Source organism: Aspergillus niger (assembly GCF_000002855.4).
Source record: "Aspergillus niger supercontig An09".
NCBI lineage: Eukaryota > Fungi > Ascomycota > Eurotiomycetes > Eurotiales > Aspergillaceae > Aspergillus > Aspergillus niger.
Window position 1 is genome coordinate 333,657 of NT_166525.1, and position 16,758 is coordinate 350,414.

Here is a 16,758-nt window from a genome sequence, read left to right on the forward strand (position 1 = left end):
CTCTCCCTCTAAATACTACCCATGTGTCCTACTCTGACTACGACCATAGAAAGTCCCAACTACCAAGTCACTGGTGATGGCATCAATAATCCCATCCGGGCACCGCTGCCCCACTACGCTTTCTTGGATTGGCCATAAGAGCCCCACTTTAAAGTCTTTGGAACCGTCTCAACCAATCACCACTTACATAGTGAAATTGCCCAAGCCCGTGACGCGATGACGGCACCACCGGAGAGGCAAGAGGAAATTTCGGGACGCGGCAAGCCAACTTGCTGTCAAGGTAACATTCTTAGGTTGATACCTATCTCTTAAGAAATTAACACTCTTCTTCACATCAACAATTCTGCCATATCAACTATGCTAGGAATTGCACGAGACTTCTATCCTCAAGTCGTGAAAAGATAGCTGTGCACGGTGAATGCAAGAAACCCTGTCTGTTCCCTGCTAGCGCCGTGACTCGATACAGGGGTTCGGTGATGCTATCTATCTGAGTGGATCCCCCTATCTCTTCCAGGGACGGGCAATATAGCCAGGAACGGTACAGAGTACGGTCGAACCCCTTTAAATCCTTGGTAGATACTAGTAGATAGTGTATGGTCTGGAATTCTAGATCGTAATGGATCCCTGGGAAATATCTGTCGCGGTCATGGACTGTAGCACTATTGTTTGAAGGGGGGGGCAGCAACTGAAAACTTATGCTGTAACGGCAATGATCCGATCGTCGCCTCAGGCAGCAAGTCCGGACTGAGTGAGTGTGTTTTGACTGTTTGTTTGTTCCTGAGTTTGTTTTGTCGTGTTTAGTGTGCCGCAGACCGCGTTAATTATAGTAACTCCAGCGAAGGAAGCACATGGATCGGGAGGGACTCCGAGCATAGTGCAGCAACTTCCATAAGCAGTCGAGTAATCTCCGAGAGTCGCGCTATGTAGACCAGGGTATTGATTGGATCATCTTTCGCATACACCAATGCCCTTATACTTTGTCCTCCAATCCCTCTTACTTTCCATACTACCCCACATACGCGTCAGTGCTTTTGCACGCCATTGCTGACATTATTCTCCCAATTCATTGAATATGACAGACACTAATAGGGACGAAGGAAGGCTAGCGGTGGTGCTTTGACAGGTCACAGATCCTGACGAATCCCGTAGATATATCTGACGCGTCCTCTGGGAGGTTACTCATTCGAAAAGTGAACGCATACGGAAAGTCGATATTAGATTACCACTCCCTAATTCACACCGAACGCTATGATTAAACGCCAAACCCAACATGATGAAATTAGATCCTCATAGTCACACAGCTCACCCCTTCATCTCAGCCCTTGCAACCCCATCCATTTCCGCTATATTAGGAGTCTTTTGCCACCAATTCCCGGCAGTCGCATCCTGCGTGTCACTCCCTACTAATTCATGTGTCACCCCGCCGCTGCTGAGTTCTGCCAGCCCTGTTTGGGGCGGTTCATAGACGGGTGGATGCGCCATGGCAGGAGTCTCTTGGCTGGGCTGGGCACGTCGGCGCTTGATTAGGAAGAAGGCAAGCCCCGCAATGGCACTGGCACCGACCACCGCCCCGACGGTGGCTCCCGCAATGCCTCCTTTGGATAGTGAAGTACCCTTGGAGCTGCCCGTGCTGCTGCTACTGCCGCTTGCCGATGTCGAGGTCGAGTTAGCACCCGCTGTGGAATTGGTGGTGGTGGTGATGACTGCTTTCTGGAACATCGTTGCCAATGTGGTGTCGTTGAAGCCATTCTTCGGTTGGGTGACATTGGCACCGCCCGTGGAGCTGTTGGTGGTTCATCAGCACTGCCGCAAAACTACTAAACATTATAAAGTCAATTCAAACGTACCTGCCACCAATAACATCCGTGATTGCTGAGCTGAGAGCATACTCTGATTGATCGTCCGCATTATAGTCAGTGAGCCAGGTATGCTGGTTCAGATCAAAGATGGCTAGCCCGTTCTCAAATGTGCCCGTGTCGCAGTTCACCGGCTTCGGTTCATATTCCGAACTGTCCGTAGGGATCGTGCCTCCAACAACAAGCATGGTATGCTTTCCTAGGACATTGCATGTATGCTTCTCGCGGATGCTGCTGCCCTCGTTCACGCGGATCCATCTGAATGACGGCAATGAAAGAACATATACATCCCCGTCGGATTTTGCGGTGGTTGCAGCCATCCCGCCAAACATGTAGCTGGATTGGAGATATGTCAATAGCACAACAGCTGGCGCATAATCATCAATACTTACATGGAGAACGATGACCGATCTTGTGCTGCCACCGTTACGCTGCAGCCCGCCATCCGCCAGTTTGGAATATCCCCGGTACTCTGCTGCGTGTACCATTTCTGGTTCGCAATATCATACAGGTTGATGTATTCCATAGGGTTCTAGCTCTGGTTAGCTGACACACAAAGAGCAATAACAGAATAATGGGGCATACATGGAAGGTAGTATTCGTTTGGCTCGCACAAAGAAGCGAAACCTTATGTCCGACAGGATACTTATACCCACCAAAGGCTACTAAAAGCCCTTCATCCCCAACATCCTCCAGGAGATTCAAGTACCCTGCTCCGATAGTCCCATAATTATTCATCTCCGACGTTGATAAATTGGACCACTGCAGGGTAGATTGATCCAGAACCAACAATCCACTGACGATTTCCACGTCCGCTCCCGCAGTACCATAGATATTCGGATTCCCGCCCGGGTCCTCAACGCCCCCCAGATAGTACGCTTTATTCTGGGAGTGCGAAACGACGGCCCCTCCCTCTATCAGCCGAACCAGCGGCACGCCACCAAATCCATCGCGCGTCCAGTTGTTGTTTTGGATATCATACTTCCAGGTCTCGACGGGCGGGACGGTCTTTGGGCCGTCGCGACCGCTTTTATACCCGCCGTAAAAGTAGAGGTTCTCGCCGTCGTTGAACGCGGAACCTTCATCAAGGAAAGTTGGGTACTCATCGGGATCAGATGCATTATACGGTTTATCGATGTGAGTGAAGAGATCCGAATCGGTATTCGAAAAGGACTTGGAGACGTCGACGGTCTGCAGGTCGCGGACTGAATCCCAATATATTAGAACGATGTTCGCCAGCAAATCATCCACGCATGAGTTGAAACATACTGGCATAGGCCGAAATGGTATTATTATCTTCAAGGTAGCGCACTTCACCACCGTCGATGAACAAAGTCTGGTTATTTATGACGGCTAAACCACTGCAAGTCAGCAAAAAGTGGCCATGAGAGCCGAAGTAGCGCAAAGTTCACCCACAAGAATGAAATGTCCGGGTACAATATTTTCTCCCAGCGGCCAAGGAGGCATACAAGCCGACGATCTGCGCGAAACCCTTCATCGTGAAGGTCGAGTGGATAGTATTGTTAAACCACTACCACCACAAGGGGAAGCGTTCATGAATTGAAGACACTTCAAACATGGGCAGACGAAGACAGACGGGGAGATAAGTCTGCAACCCCTAGGGAAATTTAACTAAACTCTGGCCCCCAAACTGCCACGCGAAAAAGTGAAGATGCCCATGCGCCATAGCCTCGCTCTAAGTCCGCGATCGGCAGACTGAAGGATTTCACGAGGCGGTATCTGCGGTCGGATAAGAATGCTGTTAATTGCAGTGTATCTAGCGTATTGAGTCAACTGGAGTATTTTGAGAGGGGGCTACATTATTTGATAGTAATATTTCTAGCAGGACTCTCTTACTAGGACTTTGAGATAGTCCCCAAGATGGCCGACAAGGGTGTTGGTGAAGGTGACAAATGATATCCCTGAACATCCCACTAATCTTTAGCAAAGCTTGGCAACACGCTACTAGCATTCCTACTCAAAATTCAACATCGGTTGATGGTTTGAGCCCACCAAAGTGCCCCACGCTGGCGTCCCCGCTCTTGAACTTCATAATCTCTTTGGTTTGTGTTTCCCTTTCGTGTCCTCCCACCAAGTGCTGCGATCGCTGAATATTATGTCCTCAGAATGAGGAAGAAGTGGGCCGTATCGTGGCTTATCTTGGACTATTTCGGATGGTCGAATTTCTCCGGCTGCGTTTGCTTATAGTTAACTGAGTAGACTTTAGCCTGTCAACCACAGCTAAGAAATAAGTAAAAATATTTTAGGTTATCACAACGTGGCTCTGACACACACTTTGAGGCCTGTGACGAACCTGGGGTCTGTTACAGGTTGGTATCTGAAACCGCCGCAGCGCTGAAGGTAGGTTAGTGATCTTCACAACGTACTCAGGTGTTTCTTGGCTATGATCACCACCCTGTGTTGTGGAGGCAAAGACAGCAATGAAGCAATATGAGTAGCTCTAAGTATCAATGCTTATATTTATGTGCCTGAGGAGAAAGAAGGCTGATTCTTGGATAACCTCTCGACGCGATTTCTGCCTGAGGCACTCAAGTAGCGCCTCAACACCCTCCTTCCATTGCAGTCATCTTATATGAGAACCAGAATGTCTATAATTGGAGGCTTCTAGCGCAACTATTGAATTGTGACAGCCGCCACTCAACACATTACTTTTCTTTTATTTGCTCTTATTGGGTTGACCATCTATCATATTCTGCAGTCGCTCCCCAGGACAGCATACATTCTACATGAGCTCAAGGATCCTTCTCCGCATTCGGCCAGTGCAATATTGACCATTTTCCCCTTGCGCCGGTGACTACCTTTTCCCAGATTGGTGTAAACCTTATTTCATATCTAGACTGTCTTGGCCGGGAGCATACAGGTCACTATTTCACCCGAAACGCAGTTGGCTTGCTGTTACAGAGCCATGCACTGTTCTATGGGGGGAGTATTTCATATCACTAAATGCTGGGAATGTTAGCTACCAGAGTCGATGGGTGGACGGATGTATCAAAGATCTGTCGCACTTATCATGCCTACTGCAATGTCCTTGGAATACTCTTCCTTATACCACAAGGCATCTGATGTTTGATATCTCACAAGTATAGTTACATCGGTCGAACAGTTTTAGTAGCTGGTAAAATGTTCGGAAGCGTCTTCTTCTACTACAGAGAAGACCGATTGAATACCTTTTTCGGGTCTCAATTTGCTTTCCAATATTCTTGCATCCTACGGACCAAAGTCTCGAGATTGCGAAATTAACCGCATATGGAAAGGGGTTTGGGGCATTTCTATTTGCAGGTTTGACATTGTGCACCAGAACTGTCGTTTTAGGGATTCATCAGAATGTAGGCACCTTCACCAGACCTTTCGCTAGCTAATCAACATCGCCCTACTGCTCCTTATCTTCGACCTTCCTCACCTCTAGATTTAGAAGGACCGAAAGCAACTGAAACATGTCTTGGTCTTCCGATACTACATCCTTTGGCGGAAGAGGCGTTGGTTGTTTTCATCTTCATAATCATCTTCATAAGCTTGCTATATAAATTGAGAATACGGCTACTACTAACCATGCGTCGTGTGGACTATATATCGACACAGCTTCAGGCACTGCGACTGAGACTGCTGCTTACTAGTAATACCACTAGTCACTACCAACTTGATACCTTCGCTACATCTGCAATATGAGCCTCGTGGCTAATCGCGCCAACATCCCCAATCCCAGATCAGTATCTGGGTCTAATGTGATCTACTGGCTTTATGTAACAATAAAGCGAGAAATTCAAATATCATATTCGTTCATGGAAAGCAACTTTGACGCAGCCTTTGTTCCTTTTCCCATCTTCACTACCGCTTCGTTACTCTACCGAAGGGCAACCTATGCGGAAGCCATAGCGTCTCTCGCCTGTACGGCTGACCTATCCAGAAATCATGTCTCATCTTATAGCTGACAGCGTATAACAGATACACTACTTTACGGTTTCTTCTTCTATTACAGCACCGAATTAGCAAACAACGCCGAGGGGGGAACTATCGAAGACAAGATCAACAAGCCAAACCGCCCAATAGTCCAGTCCCAAACTACTGTGGCTGCAGTGAAAATACGATTCTACATAGCATCCGGAACATGGCTCCTATTGAGCTATACCTTGGACGTTCACATGTGGTCTTTACTTTGGATAGTGGTTCTTATTTCCCTCTATTTGTTCCACTTCTCGAGGATAGGACCTGCAAAGGATCTTTGCATCGTTCTAGGTGTCATTTCCCAACTCATGGCCTGTTGGAAGCTGGGAGGTTCGGACATGCATTACGGCTGGAGATGGGTGAAATTAATCATCCTATGGATTCTCTTCACCGTTCCTATCCAGGACTTTCGTGATGTTCCGGGTGATTTGGCCGCCGGGCGTAGAACGACCCCAATACTTCTGGGGGATATTCCGGGTATGTGTGCGCACGTGAGTTTTGAGAATATCTCTATTTTTTGTTCTGACCTCCTCATCTTAAATAATAGCTCGGATCTATACGTCCTTGGGACTTGCTTCGACGGAGGTAAAATCTCACAATATGACGTTCATCAACGACTACTACTACTACTACTACTACTACTACTACTAAGCCAGAGCTAACATGGACGTAGTATATCCTCATCTCCCACAGAGTGTTCGAGCTCGGATACACTCTGCCCACGGCACTTATGACTTCCATCATCAGTCTTGTCACTCTCTGTCTCATCTATCGATTGAATTTCCTTAGATCAATCGAGCATGACCGAGTTTCTTACAGGTGGCACATCGTACTGTATAACTTGATTTTACTTACTGCATGCGTCTCCTTCATCTCTCGTGATCATAGCCTTGGTACAACGCTGTCGCTATAATCTATGTTCTGGCATTATCTGCAGCACACGGGAATTCTTGAGAAGGAAGAATAGCAGTTATCAGGATAATCATGTCGTTGTGCGGGGGTGGCCGGATGATTAGCTTAACTCAATAGGGGGCCATAGCTTGAAGCATCTACTACTTGCCGTTAGGGAGCTGGCAAGGGAAGGCTGAACCTGTGGATGATGGAGTCTTTCTGTCGCTATTAAGGAACAAATGAGTCTCTACTATTGGTATTGTCTGCAGAGAAGAGTGTCTGCCGATGAAGACGGCGAGAGACCCGCTTCTGAAACTGTCGCTACTTCCTAGTTCTAAATACAGCCCAAGCAGGCTCAATATTATTCAGTTTAAACCGGTCCTAGTCCGTACCTAGTTCTATACACAGGTATTGTAGGTAAATTCCAGGATAATCGAACCGAATACACACGTTGGGCTACTGGCTGGGGTGGGTGGACGGCAGTATAAGGAATTTGGACCTTGTCGGACGCCCTAGCATTAGGAGCATATGACTAACTACTCACATGACCTGTTGATAAAACTGCATTTACGCGCTATTTAGTGGTGCTCTTCTTCCTGCTCATGACGGCTCTCCATATATCCGTCTCTCGCTCCCTCCATTCATCCTTTACCAACAAGCTGATAGTGATAGTGATAGACATAATGGGGTCCAATCCGACTGTGATGCATCATTACGCACTATATAGATGTCTGAAAATATGAAATATTTTGCTTGATCTATGAATTCTGCATCATACCCTGTTGCCTTTTTATTTCCTTCCAGAGAATTTCAGCTCGGGTATCAGTAGGCCGGGAGAAGAAGAGAAACTGTTCCAACAAGGCCCGCGCCTCATCCCAGGTTGCGAGAGACAATTGACCGGCCACCTCGGCCAGACGGTCCACGAACCACGCGCGACTGGGATGACCCATTGCTGCAATTCCACCGGTGAAGAGCATCCAGAAAGATAGATCGACCGCCAAGCGTCGAACAGGGAGAAGCGCGGCTTCCAAGCGACAGTGGAAGGCCAGTACGGGTCGATTCAGGAACAGCAAGCCCTGAAAGCCCCAGACCTGGACTGCGGCAAAGAGCAGAACTGACAGTCGCAGGCATTCCTGCAAGTCAGAAAACACACAGTCTGGGGCGATCAACAACAACTGTTGGGCTGTGTAGACCAACCAGTCGTTGAGTACAGGGGCTTCCTCAACTGGTCCAGTAGTACACATGTAATGCGTGGTTTTTCGAAACAGCTTAATTATAGATCGCAAACTAGGGAGAATTGCTTGTGACCACGGTGAGTTGAAGAAGCGGAAACCGATTGAAGAAGCATGCAGGGCGTTGTCGGTCGCAGTGAGATTATACAAACTTTCAAGTACTCTGGCTCTCCAAGCCACGGTTATTGGCAAGGGCGGTGCCGAGCCTCTGGCAGCTGCGCTCATGAAATTGGCACTAGAGAGAGGGACAAACCACGCTGGTTAATACTAGACAGTACTGTTTCTGTGGTAATACATTCGTGTTCGCAACCCACCTGTAAATAATGGGGGCGTCTGCCTCACTGAACGTATCAAGACCACCCACCAGATGTACGATCTTGATCAGGCCGCGCACATGGCCGTCGACGGCTTCCAAATTGGTGTCTGCGGCCTAAGGCATGGAGCTCGATTATTGCGTGGTTACTCCTCTCATTCAGAACGCGCTCGGTGTGGATGAAACAAGATGAGATTAAAAAAGGAAAGGAACCAACCTCTACGCAGATCAAGTGGGCGATGATGACCGCCATAGACCGAAGCAAACTTGTGCCTGGAATTTTCATCATGCTCTGGAGTCCTGTGATAGTTTTTTGCCGGTACTCTAGGGAGGCCCGGTGAGAATCTTGGGCGGCCTTGGGGGCCTGCGCGATGAGCCCTCGGCCCGCCCTGTGGGAGGCACTGGTTGCCAGGATGATATACAATAGGGCCGGCTGCTCGATTGATTGCTGCCACCACCAGATGCTGACGCCTGTCGCCCCAAAGGGATAGATTGACCAGGAACATTCGGTCCGGTCTGGAAGCATGATCAGAAAGGTCACTGGCGTTGATGCGACCGGACGAGGTAGACTCGATCTTACAGTGGTCAAAGTAGAAATCCACGCTGGACTTGGCAGGCACACAGAGCGAAGCAAAGGGGTCAATCCCAGCGGGCCGCAACGCCCGGTCGAAGGAGCATGCCTCGTATTCTTCGACCCTCGCCTCCGCGCCTATAGGGAATGTGGTGGATCCCGGTGTTGACGGGAGGATTGATGGGTTGGATCGTTGGGTCGGCAACGGGCCGATGGAAGCTTTCAGCTTTTGTAGTCGCTGTTCCTTTTTGGATCGATGATACATCGTCTTGATGAAAGCATGCTTCTTTTTGGAAACCGTGGAGCCCTGCGAAGTCTGGGCCTGATAGTTGACAAACAAGAAGCTGGCGGGTTGTCTTCGGGGTCCATCATCGTGACTATCGGATCGACGATCGGGGACTTTTGACAGGCCAAGCACCGACCACGCGGTTCCTGCGTTCGGTTCCATTGCATTTGCTTGTGATGAGCTACTAGGGATCGCAGCTGGGAATTGTGGCAACAATAATGTGCGTCAAGCCTTCTGGCTAAGCTGACAAGTTAGTCCTCGATGGTGCACACACTAGTCGTGCCCACGTGATGACAGCCTGGAGGGCACATTCTTTCAGCTACAAGATTGGGAGTAAATGAAGCAGTTCTCCCTCTCTCGTCATCTCCGATAGGAAAAGATTCATGCTTTGGAGGAGTTTGTTTCTTTACGGATTTCGGCAACGGTGATGTGGAATGTTGTCAATAGAAGGATGAAGTACCTTCCAGGCGACGCAGGTACCTGTGGGAGCCGATTGTCTTCATTGGGACCCGATATATTCATTGGATAAGAAGGTCCTGCAGCTGTCCAGCTTCACCCACGTGGGGTTGGCTTCACTACTAAATCTCGCTAACTATCGCCGGGGGTGAGGCATTCCATCATGCTGCCTCTGCTCTGCGCACGTGGGAGATTGTCGCAACTGAGTGGAAGCCGACCGTCGGCAACAGGCAGGCTTGATGTCTTCGTAGGCCAGATTCAATGGCACGACCACCGAAGAGCACAGTGAGGCTACGAGGGAGTTATGGAGACATCGTGCTTATATCTAATCGGACTCCCGCCTCCAGGAATTACGATGATAACCAGCATCTACCAAGGGTTGCTTGACATGATCTCCGTGTTGTTCTCCTTGCTGCTCTCCGCAGGGAATCCCGCCCTCGCGGCCCGCGACACCTTCTATCCTCCCCTCAACCACACTACCTACATCACCAACTCCTCCGTCGGCACCTATGGAGGTATCTACAGCGCCCCGGCAGATCAGACCAGTAGCCCGACACCACAAGATGTCTACAATTACTGTTCCATGCCGCATCCCCGTGCGGAGACCTACTCGCTCCCGCCTCCCGTCGCCAACCAATCCGTCTCTGCCCGCCTAGTCTATCTTGAATACGTGCAGCGTCATCAGCGTCGCACCCCCTACAACATTCTTCCGGGCGGCGAGGTATGGGCTCATCACTGTGTCTAGTTGAGGCTCGCTAACTTCGCTCTAGAACCAGGAATATCACTGCAACAACCTCCAGGCTCATCTCTACGTCTCTCCAGCTTCCCAAGGTCCCACTCCAATCCCCGTCTATGGCCAAACTTATTCCGATCCCTCCAACCCATTTTTGACAAACTATGTCAATGGATCGTGTCAGTATCCTCAATTGACGATTGGGGGCTTTCTGGATGGCTATCAGCACGGTCGCGACCTCCGCGCCGTCTATAGGGATCAACTGCAGCTAATCCCAGCGTCACCGGACGAGGACAATGGCAAGAAGATCTGGCTCCGTTCAAGTACCTCGGCCCTCACCCAAGAATCTGCCGGTGGGGTTTTGCGAGGTATCTGGCCCGAATACAATGCACCCCTACCGCTACACCAGCAAGCTTCAGGGGTCGACACGGTCGACCAAGGATACTCCTGTTCCGCTCGCAGCGAGGTTCTCTCCACCATTGAGTCTACAGCGGAGTGGAACGAGCATCTGACAGTGACCCAGTCGCTCCGTAGTCAGCTGGCGACCATGTTTGACGCCGATACCTCCAGCTGGATGTCGACATTTGACCATTTCTCGGATAATTTCCAAGCCCGCCTCTGCAATGGCTATGAGCTACCCTGCAGCCTGCAGAATGGCACGCAGTGTGCAACTGTCAGCCAGGCAAATGAGGTTTTTCGTGCGGGCGACTGGGAATGGAACTACTGGTGGCGACACAACGCAAATGCTACTCGGTACATCCAACTGGTCGAAGGTCTGTTCATCGGAGAGATTGTTCGCCATCTAGAAGCGGTGCAGCAAGGGGCATCCGAACTCGTGTATAGCCACAGTTTCGTTCATGATGGAGACCTTGGGCCCATCCTTGGCGCGTTGGGCATTAAAGCGTTGCGGTGGCCAGGTATGGGATCGAACATTGCTTTTGAAGTATGGTACGTTTATTTTGATTCGGAACCTTCTCCCAAATAATCAGTATGAGTCTCACAAGGCCGTAGGCAAACATCGGCAGACGACCTCTACGCTCGTGTATTGTATAGTGGACACGCGATCGAAACAATTTACGGCACACTGGATTGGATACCTCTATCGTCCTTGATCCGCATTCTCCAGCCGTATATCCCAGTCGACATCGTCTCGATGTGCCAGTCTAGCTAAGCATTGGGATACAGTACACGCGGATACCTTCGCTAGATGGCTCTTATTTAGACAAAACAAGCAATCAATCAATCAATCTTGGCAACAATAGCAATAGACTCCATCGGAGCAACATTGCGGGAATTCTCCATGACAGCAGACAGCTCGAGAGCAAGGCAGCGAGCAGACGTAGCAGGCTGAATGACTCTCAGTACACCTTTATTTATGTGGTCTGGGCAGTTGTAGAGAACGTACAGTTAGCGGTATCACCAAGCACCTTCTGCGCCGAGGCGAGAGAATCGAGCATAGGTTCTTGCTTAGAGCTTGTTATCCCAGCTATTCCCTTCGGTTAGCTAAACATCCAACGTTTCGGAAACAACATGAAACTTGAATCAATTGGATTGCAGTGGATCCGTACTTATTGTTCGATCATGATGTGCATCCACTGTCAGCAGGCTTAGCCCGAGCGTCCAAATATATATCGTTGCCCTCATCATTTCAGATTTTCGTGAGTTGTACTACTAGTAATTGCCAGTTGTTGTTGGGCCATGATGGATCGGAATTCTGCGAGTCTCATTTCATCCGATACTATATATCCTGTGGTTGCAGTCAGCTGCAACCATCACTCGACACAGCAGACATCTTGGCTGCATGAGTAACTCTCATCACCTGGTACTAATCCAGTTGTAATGCCTCAGGCACCCAGTGTCACCTGCTGCCTGAGGGAAAGAATCAATCCCCCGAAAACCTTCCATTTCCATCGGGAATCTCTCCCCGCCAAATCAGCAGCCTCACTATTGATATTATTCTTCCAGATTTCCCGTCGGTCGCTTCAGTCTCCACCATCGGCAAATCGGGTCCAACTGCCTCCGATGCCGCCTGCATAACTGACATGCCGCTACTTAGTCCCACCCGCTTGTCACAACGCATAACTCACCAGAGCCATTAGGGTCCAGACAGCTGGACAAATGTACGGTGCCTACGTCACGACTACACCCACGGACCACGGGCTCAAAGGCTACCAATAGGCACACGTACCGCGTACTTTCATTCCGCAAGGCAGTTGAAAGCTTCGCGGGAAATCCGATCGCGATGAGTCTTCATGATTGGCCCCCGATAACAGTTATCGATGCCCCAACCGGACGGAATCCTGGTCAGGGCCGCAACATTACTATTGCTTAGAAATGCGCCTCCGCCCATCCCGAGCTTGGGTCCCCTTATCACATCATTCCCCCCGTCGTTGTCGATGCCCAAACAACAGATATGAGTCTGCGGGGGGGGAAACGTTCTCTCTTTTAGACACAATCTGTAGACTACGTGAATGCACATCATGACGGCTCAGGAACGTCCAGAAGCAGTCCCGGAGGAGACTACGCCCCTCTTGGGGGAGTCTTCCGACAATGGGGAAGATTTGGCGCGAATTCAAGTGTCTCGCCTGAGGGGATCGGCGATAGTGGCCGCCATGGGGCTGTTGCTGTTCATCATGAGTATGGGAGCTCTGTTGTGATCCAGATAACTCAAGCTGAACTCTATCAGCAACCAATATGTCGATGATGACTACCGCGCAATCCGACATTGCGGCCGATCTGGATGCTTTTTCGGAGACAACATGGTTCAACTCGGCTTTCTTGGTACGTAACCTTCTATTCAGCCATGTGCAGCGGATCCACATGCTAATGCCATTGTCACTAGATTGCCATGTCCAGCCTCACACCTCTCTCGGGTCGACTCTCCCAAATATTCACACCTCGTGTATATATTCTTTTCTCTTGCACATTATTGTCAATTGGTCTCTTCGTGACAGCGTTGGCTCCGACACTGCCTGTCTTCCTTTTGGGACGAGCTCTTACAGGATGTGGTGCTGGTGGGCAGATGGTTATTGCCTTTGTCTTGACCCTCGACTTGACGAGCAAGAAGCGCCGGGGTCTCTTCATCGGTCTAATCAGCGCAGGGATGACTACCGGTGTCTCCTCTGGGGCGGTGCTGGCCGGTCTTCTGACGCCGGCTTACGGATGGGTGAGTTCCCATAATAACCACATATATTTTACCGTGGAGTAACATCAAGGACGTAGCGGATTATCTTCTGGATCCAAGCACCGCTGGCCCTGATATTAGGCCCAGTGCAATTCTTGGCGATTCCGGAACGCCCGGAGGATGAACACCTAAGTGGACGCGCTCTGCTGCGAAGGTTGGCAAAGGTTGACTATGCCGGGGCATTGACGTTGGTAAGAGACCCCTCATCCTTGGTTGATTTATTCTAATCGTTATAGACAATTTCCGTCTTCCTGTTACTGTCGAGCCTTGCTGCGGCAGTAATCAAAATAATGCCTATACTTCTGTCGTTCGTTTTTCTGGGGATCTTTGTCTTAATAGAATCGAGATTCGCTACCGACCCCATTATCCCGATGGAAGTACTCAAGAAGAGGAGCGTCTTGCTCAGCTGCTTGGCGGGTGCTGTTTGCATGATGGCACGCTGGGCAGTTCTTTTCTACTCGCCAGTCTATGCACTCGTTGTTCGTGATTGGTCTCCGGCCTCCGCGGGCTTGATTCTGGTGCCAACCAACGCCGGGTTCGGGCTAGGAGGACTCCTAGTCGGCTGGATTCATATTCGTAAAACAGGCAGCTACTATATGTAAGTATTTCTCATCCAATCCCTGGAAGCAGTGTACAACGGATCTAACCTCATCCTAGCTCGGGCCTCATCGCCTTCTTTCTATTCGGCCTCACCAACCTCATATTATCCGTTCTATCCACACCGCACTCTTCCACGGTCGCCTATCTCTCTGCTACCTTTTTCAACGGTCTTTCTGTCGGAGCAGTCATGAACTATACCCTATCCCATCTACTACATCTCACAGACCCAGACATGCATTATGTTATCAGTGCCTTGCTAGGAATGAGCAGAGGGTTTGCCGGCAGCTTTGGGTCCTCTATTGGTGGGGGTTACTTCCAGCGTGAGTTGAAGAGAGGGCTGGAGACAGGGTTCATGAAACATGGACTTGCCAATAGAGGTGAATTGATCCGCAAACTGCTCGGCAGTCCGGCACTGGCAAAACGCCTGACGGGCGTCGAGAGAGCGGTGGCTGTTCAGAGCTATGAGCAAGCCGTGAAGACCTTGCTACTGGGAGCTTGTGTATTGGCTATTGCTGCGGCCGCGGCCCAGGCTGGGACTGGGTGGAAACCGTACAAGAGTGAGAAGCGGCAGGATCTTGGGGATTTGGAGGCCACGGCAGAGGAAGAGCAGTGAATGCCTGGGTTCTAGAATTGTTCAACACCCGGTTTAGCTCACGTATCCCTCATAGTCAGACATGTCTTCCTGCCATTCTTCTAATTTCCTTTCATATAATAGCGGCTGATGAGCCTATCGATATCTAAATAGCTATATTTACAGTCTTTTATCCATAGTAACTGAAACAAGAGGAATGCCTCGGCAGCCGCCGGATGCTCGTGTTGTTGCCTTGTTGCCTTAGCGTCTTTCTGCCCGGCGGAGTCTTGGCACACCCCGATCGCCTTCATTCTCCAACTGTTAAGTCTTCGTTCCTTCACTCTTAACACACCTCAGCTCAAGCTCCTGGGCGACCTTCAAATCACAACACAATCACATTACGCCAGACACAGCCACTTTTTTTTTTCCAAATTACTCATCATGCCTCGTGCCGTCAGAGGTATCACAACCGCAGCACCGTCCAATTCCAACTATCGCTAACGAAGGCCTAAACAGGAGTCCTCATCGAGTGCGATCCGTCCGTGAAAGCCATTATTCTCAAGTACGACGAAGAAAGACACGACTATATCGTTGAAGACCTCGACGATGACCGTCATCTGGTCATCAAGGAGAGCCAGCTGCAGAACCTGAAGGCGAGGTTGACAAAGGTAGGGATGCCGGAATGAGCTGTTTGGGGCCTGACGCTGATGAGGCAACAGGAGCTTGACGATAAGGTTATGCAGCCTGATGAATCGGAGTCGGAGTGATTCGTAGAATTCCTCGACGCGATGAATGGGAAGATGCGATCGCATAGCGCCAATATCCCAATCCTTATCGCGCGCTTCAACAGACTAGGTGGTGGGAAATACACGCTATGAGGGTTTATGGTCGCGAACTTGCAGGATGACTCAGTGCTGGCGCCGGACCCCTGCAATGCGCCATATCGTGTTTCGACAGTCTTGATGCTGAGTCGGCTGTACGCATGGTCTGAAGTTTTGGGGTTGGCGCTCCTTCCTCGCTGAGCCATTTCGCAGCGCCTACTTCTCCGAACTGGCAACGGTCTAGCAGCATCCCAGAAGCTCTTTTAGACTCTGCTGACTCGATTGAAGAGTTTACCTAACAACACTCGCGAGCACCTACATCCTTATCACCGATCCTACTCGCACGGTCTTTACCTCATACTTTCTGTTACAGAGGCCCCCCTAATACATCTACATGGATTACATCATCATTGATTACGTTGACTGCAGGGGCCAGTCCGAGAAATTCTACCAAGAACCGGTCGGCACCCCAAAGCGCATCAAGCCTGTATTCGATATACGTTTCTTCCAGAGCGCGTACTATCTGGATGGTGAACTTGCCGGTGCCATCGCAGGCACAATCAAGCTCAATATCACTGATCAGCGGACTTTGGTGGTCTGCGGCATTATGGAGCGCGCATACCCTATGGACACTAGAGCTCCCGCGACCCAATCAACAACGGTTGGAAAGGAGATGGACGCGGAGTTGAAGCCGACGTCGGATGAAAAGAAAAAGTACCGCGAAAATCCACAAGATGAGACGGCTGCAATCGGGGACGATCTCCCTTCTGTTCAAGATGCTCAGGCGCCCTCAGGCAGACAAAGTGATACAGATGTTGAAGCGATGCCACAACCAGCCTTTCAGGAAGAGAGCAGTGACCAGGGTGAGGGGAGTCGAGAGAAACCTCGAGTCTACATAGTCCCGCAACTTCGAGCAAAAGACAAGGGAAGGGGCCGAGCCAAAGGGATTTTGCGGAAGCCAGGTAGTGAGAACGACGAGCTTGAGAGTGACGATGATCAGCAAGATCGAGCAGACTTCAATGAGCGCATGAACCCATTCATCTACACTGGTGATCGACCATATCCCTCAACGACCTGGGTCTGGGTGTTGGCTGAGCGAAAGGTTGGCCCGTTCTTTCGCTCCTTCCGCTTTAAGAGACCGATCAACTGGGATGCCGCGCAAAGCCGCTTTATGAATGGCCTTCTTCTCCTCAGGCTTCCGGTGATTGTGGGGCCTAAGAAACGGGTTTGTTTCAAGCTCGATGATTAGGCTAGTACGATCTCATGCTATCTTGTACAGGG

General features: G+C 50.0%; 11 protein-coding genes across 11 annotated transcripts; 6 read left to right on the top strand and 5 right to left on the bottom strand.

Moving 5' to 3' along the window:
• Positions 1-15: 15 nt before the first annotated feature.
• On the bottom strand, positions 16-873 carry An09g01570 (hypothetical protein; the record flags this gene model as incomplete). Its single annotated transcript, XM_059749604.1, has 3 exons — positions 16-167; positions 430-559; positions 814-873. The coding sequence occupies 3 exons, from the start codon at positions 871-873 to the stop codon at positions 16-18; spliced, it is 342 nt and encodes a 113-aa protein (XP_059605828.1).
• Positions 874-1,302: 429 nt separating this feature from the next.
• An09g01580 (uncharacterized protein) lies at positions 1,303-3,354 on the bottom strand (the record flags this gene model as incomplete). The annotated part of the gene is made up of 6 exons (XM_059749605.1): positions 1,303-1,783; positions 1,848-2,192; positions 2,249-2,388; positions 2,442-3,061; positions 3,126-3,217; positions 3,326-3,354. 6 exons carry the CDS (start codon positions 3,352-3,354, stop codon positions 1,303-1,305), a joined length of 1,707 nt encoding a protein of 568 aa, XP_059605829.1.
• Positions 3,355-3,488: 134 nt separating this feature from the next.
• An09g01590 (hypothetical protein) lies at positions 3,489-4,444 on the bottom strand (the record flags this gene model as incomplete). The annotated part of the gene is made up of 5 exons (XM_059749606.1): positions 3,489-3,596; positions 3,714-3,778; positions 3,847-3,963; positions 4,152-4,315; positions 4,425-4,444. The coding sequence occupies 5 exons, from the start codon at positions 4,442-4,444 to the stop codon at positions 3,489-3,491; spliced, it is 474 nt and encodes a 157-aa protein (XP_059605830.1).
• Positions 4,445-4,848: 404 nt separating this feature from the next.
• An09g01600 (uncharacterized protein) lies at positions 4,849-5,543 on the top strand (the record flags this gene model as incomplete). Its single annotated transcript, XM_059749607.1, has 3 exons — positions 4,849-4,941; positions 5,208-5,357; positions 5,463-5,543. The coding sequence occupies 3 exons, from the start codon at positions 4,849-4,851 to the stop codon at positions 5,541-5,543; spliced, it is 324 nt and encodes a 107-aa protein (XP_059605831.1).
• Positions 5,544-5,656: 113 nt separating this feature from the next.
• An09g01610 (hypothetical protein) lies at positions 5,657-6,907 on the top strand (the record flags this gene model as incomplete). Its single annotated transcript, XM_059749608.1, has 4 exons — positions 5,657-5,762; positions 5,900-6,010; positions 6,111-6,296; positions 6,849-6,907. 4 exons carry the CDS (start codon positions 5,657-5,659, stop codon positions 6,905-6,907), a joined length of 462 nt encoding a protein of 153 aa, XP_059605832.1.
• Positions 6,908-7,091: 184 nt separating this feature from the next.
• On the bottom strand, positions 7,092-9,423 carry An09g01620 (uncharacterized protein; the record flags this gene model as incomplete). The annotated part of the gene is made up of 6 exons (XM_059749609.1): positions 7,092-7,108; positions 7,161-7,222; positions 7,363-7,441; positions 7,489-8,199; positions 8,473-9,309; positions 9,387-9,423. The coding sequence occupies 6 exons, from the start codon at positions 9,421-9,423 to the stop codon at positions 7,092-7,094; spliced, it is 1,743 nt and encodes a 580-aa protein (XP_059605833.1).
• Positions 9,424-9,956: 533 nt separating this feature from the next.
• Positions 9,957-11,286, top strand: An09g01630 (uncharacterized protein; the record flags this gene model as incomplete). The annotated part of the gene is made up of 2 exons (XM_001393443.3): positions 9,957-10,289; positions 10,339-11,286. The coding sequence occupies 2 exons, from the start codon at positions 9,957-9,959 to the stop codon at positions 11,284-11,286; spliced, it is 1,281 nt and encodes a 426-aa protein (XP_001393480.3).
• A 258-nt stretch (positions 11,287-11,544) lies between these two features.
• Positions 11,545-11,948, bottom strand: An09g01640 (uncharacterized protein; the record flags this gene model as incomplete). Its single annotated transcript, XM_059749610.1, has 3 exons — positions 11,545-11,648; positions 11,707-11,787; positions 11,870-11,948. The coding sequence occupies 3 exons, from the start codon at positions 11,946-11,948 to the stop codon at positions 11,545-11,547; spliced, it is 264 nt and encodes an 87-aa protein (XP_059605834.1).
• An 833-nt stretch (positions 11,949-12,781) lies between these two features.
• Positions 12,782-14,698, top strand: An09g01650 (uncharacterized protein; the record flags this gene model as incomplete). Its single annotated transcript, XM_001393445.1, has 6 exons — positions 12,782-12,938; positions 12,988-13,082; positions 13,144-13,467; positions 13,524-13,676; positions 13,722-14,083; positions 14,143-14,698. 6 exons carry the CDS (start codon positions 12,782-12,784, stop codon positions 14,696-14,698), a joined length of 1,647 nt encoding a protein of 548 aa, XP_001393482.1.
• A 399-nt stretch (positions 14,699-15,097) lies between these two features.
• An09g01660 (uncharacterized protein) lies at positions 15,098-15,342 on the top strand (the record flags this gene model as incomplete). Its single annotated transcript, XM_001393446.3, has 2 exons — positions 15,098-15,116; positions 15,173-15,342. 2 exons carry the CDS (start codon positions 15,098-15,100, stop codon positions 15,340-15,342), a joined length of 189 nt encoding a protein of 62 aa, XP_001393483.3.
• Positions 15,343-15,871: 529 nt separating this feature from the next.
• On the top strand, positions 15,872-16,726 carry An09g01670 (uncharacterized protein; the record flags this gene model as incomplete). Its single annotated transcript, XM_059749612.1, has 1 exon — positions 15,872-16,726. The coding sequence occupies one exon, from the start codon at positions 15,872-15,874 to the stop codon at positions 16,724-16,726; it is 855 nt and encodes a 284-aa protein (XP_059605835.1).
• Between the last annotated feature and the right edge of the window lie 32 nt (positions 16,727-16,758).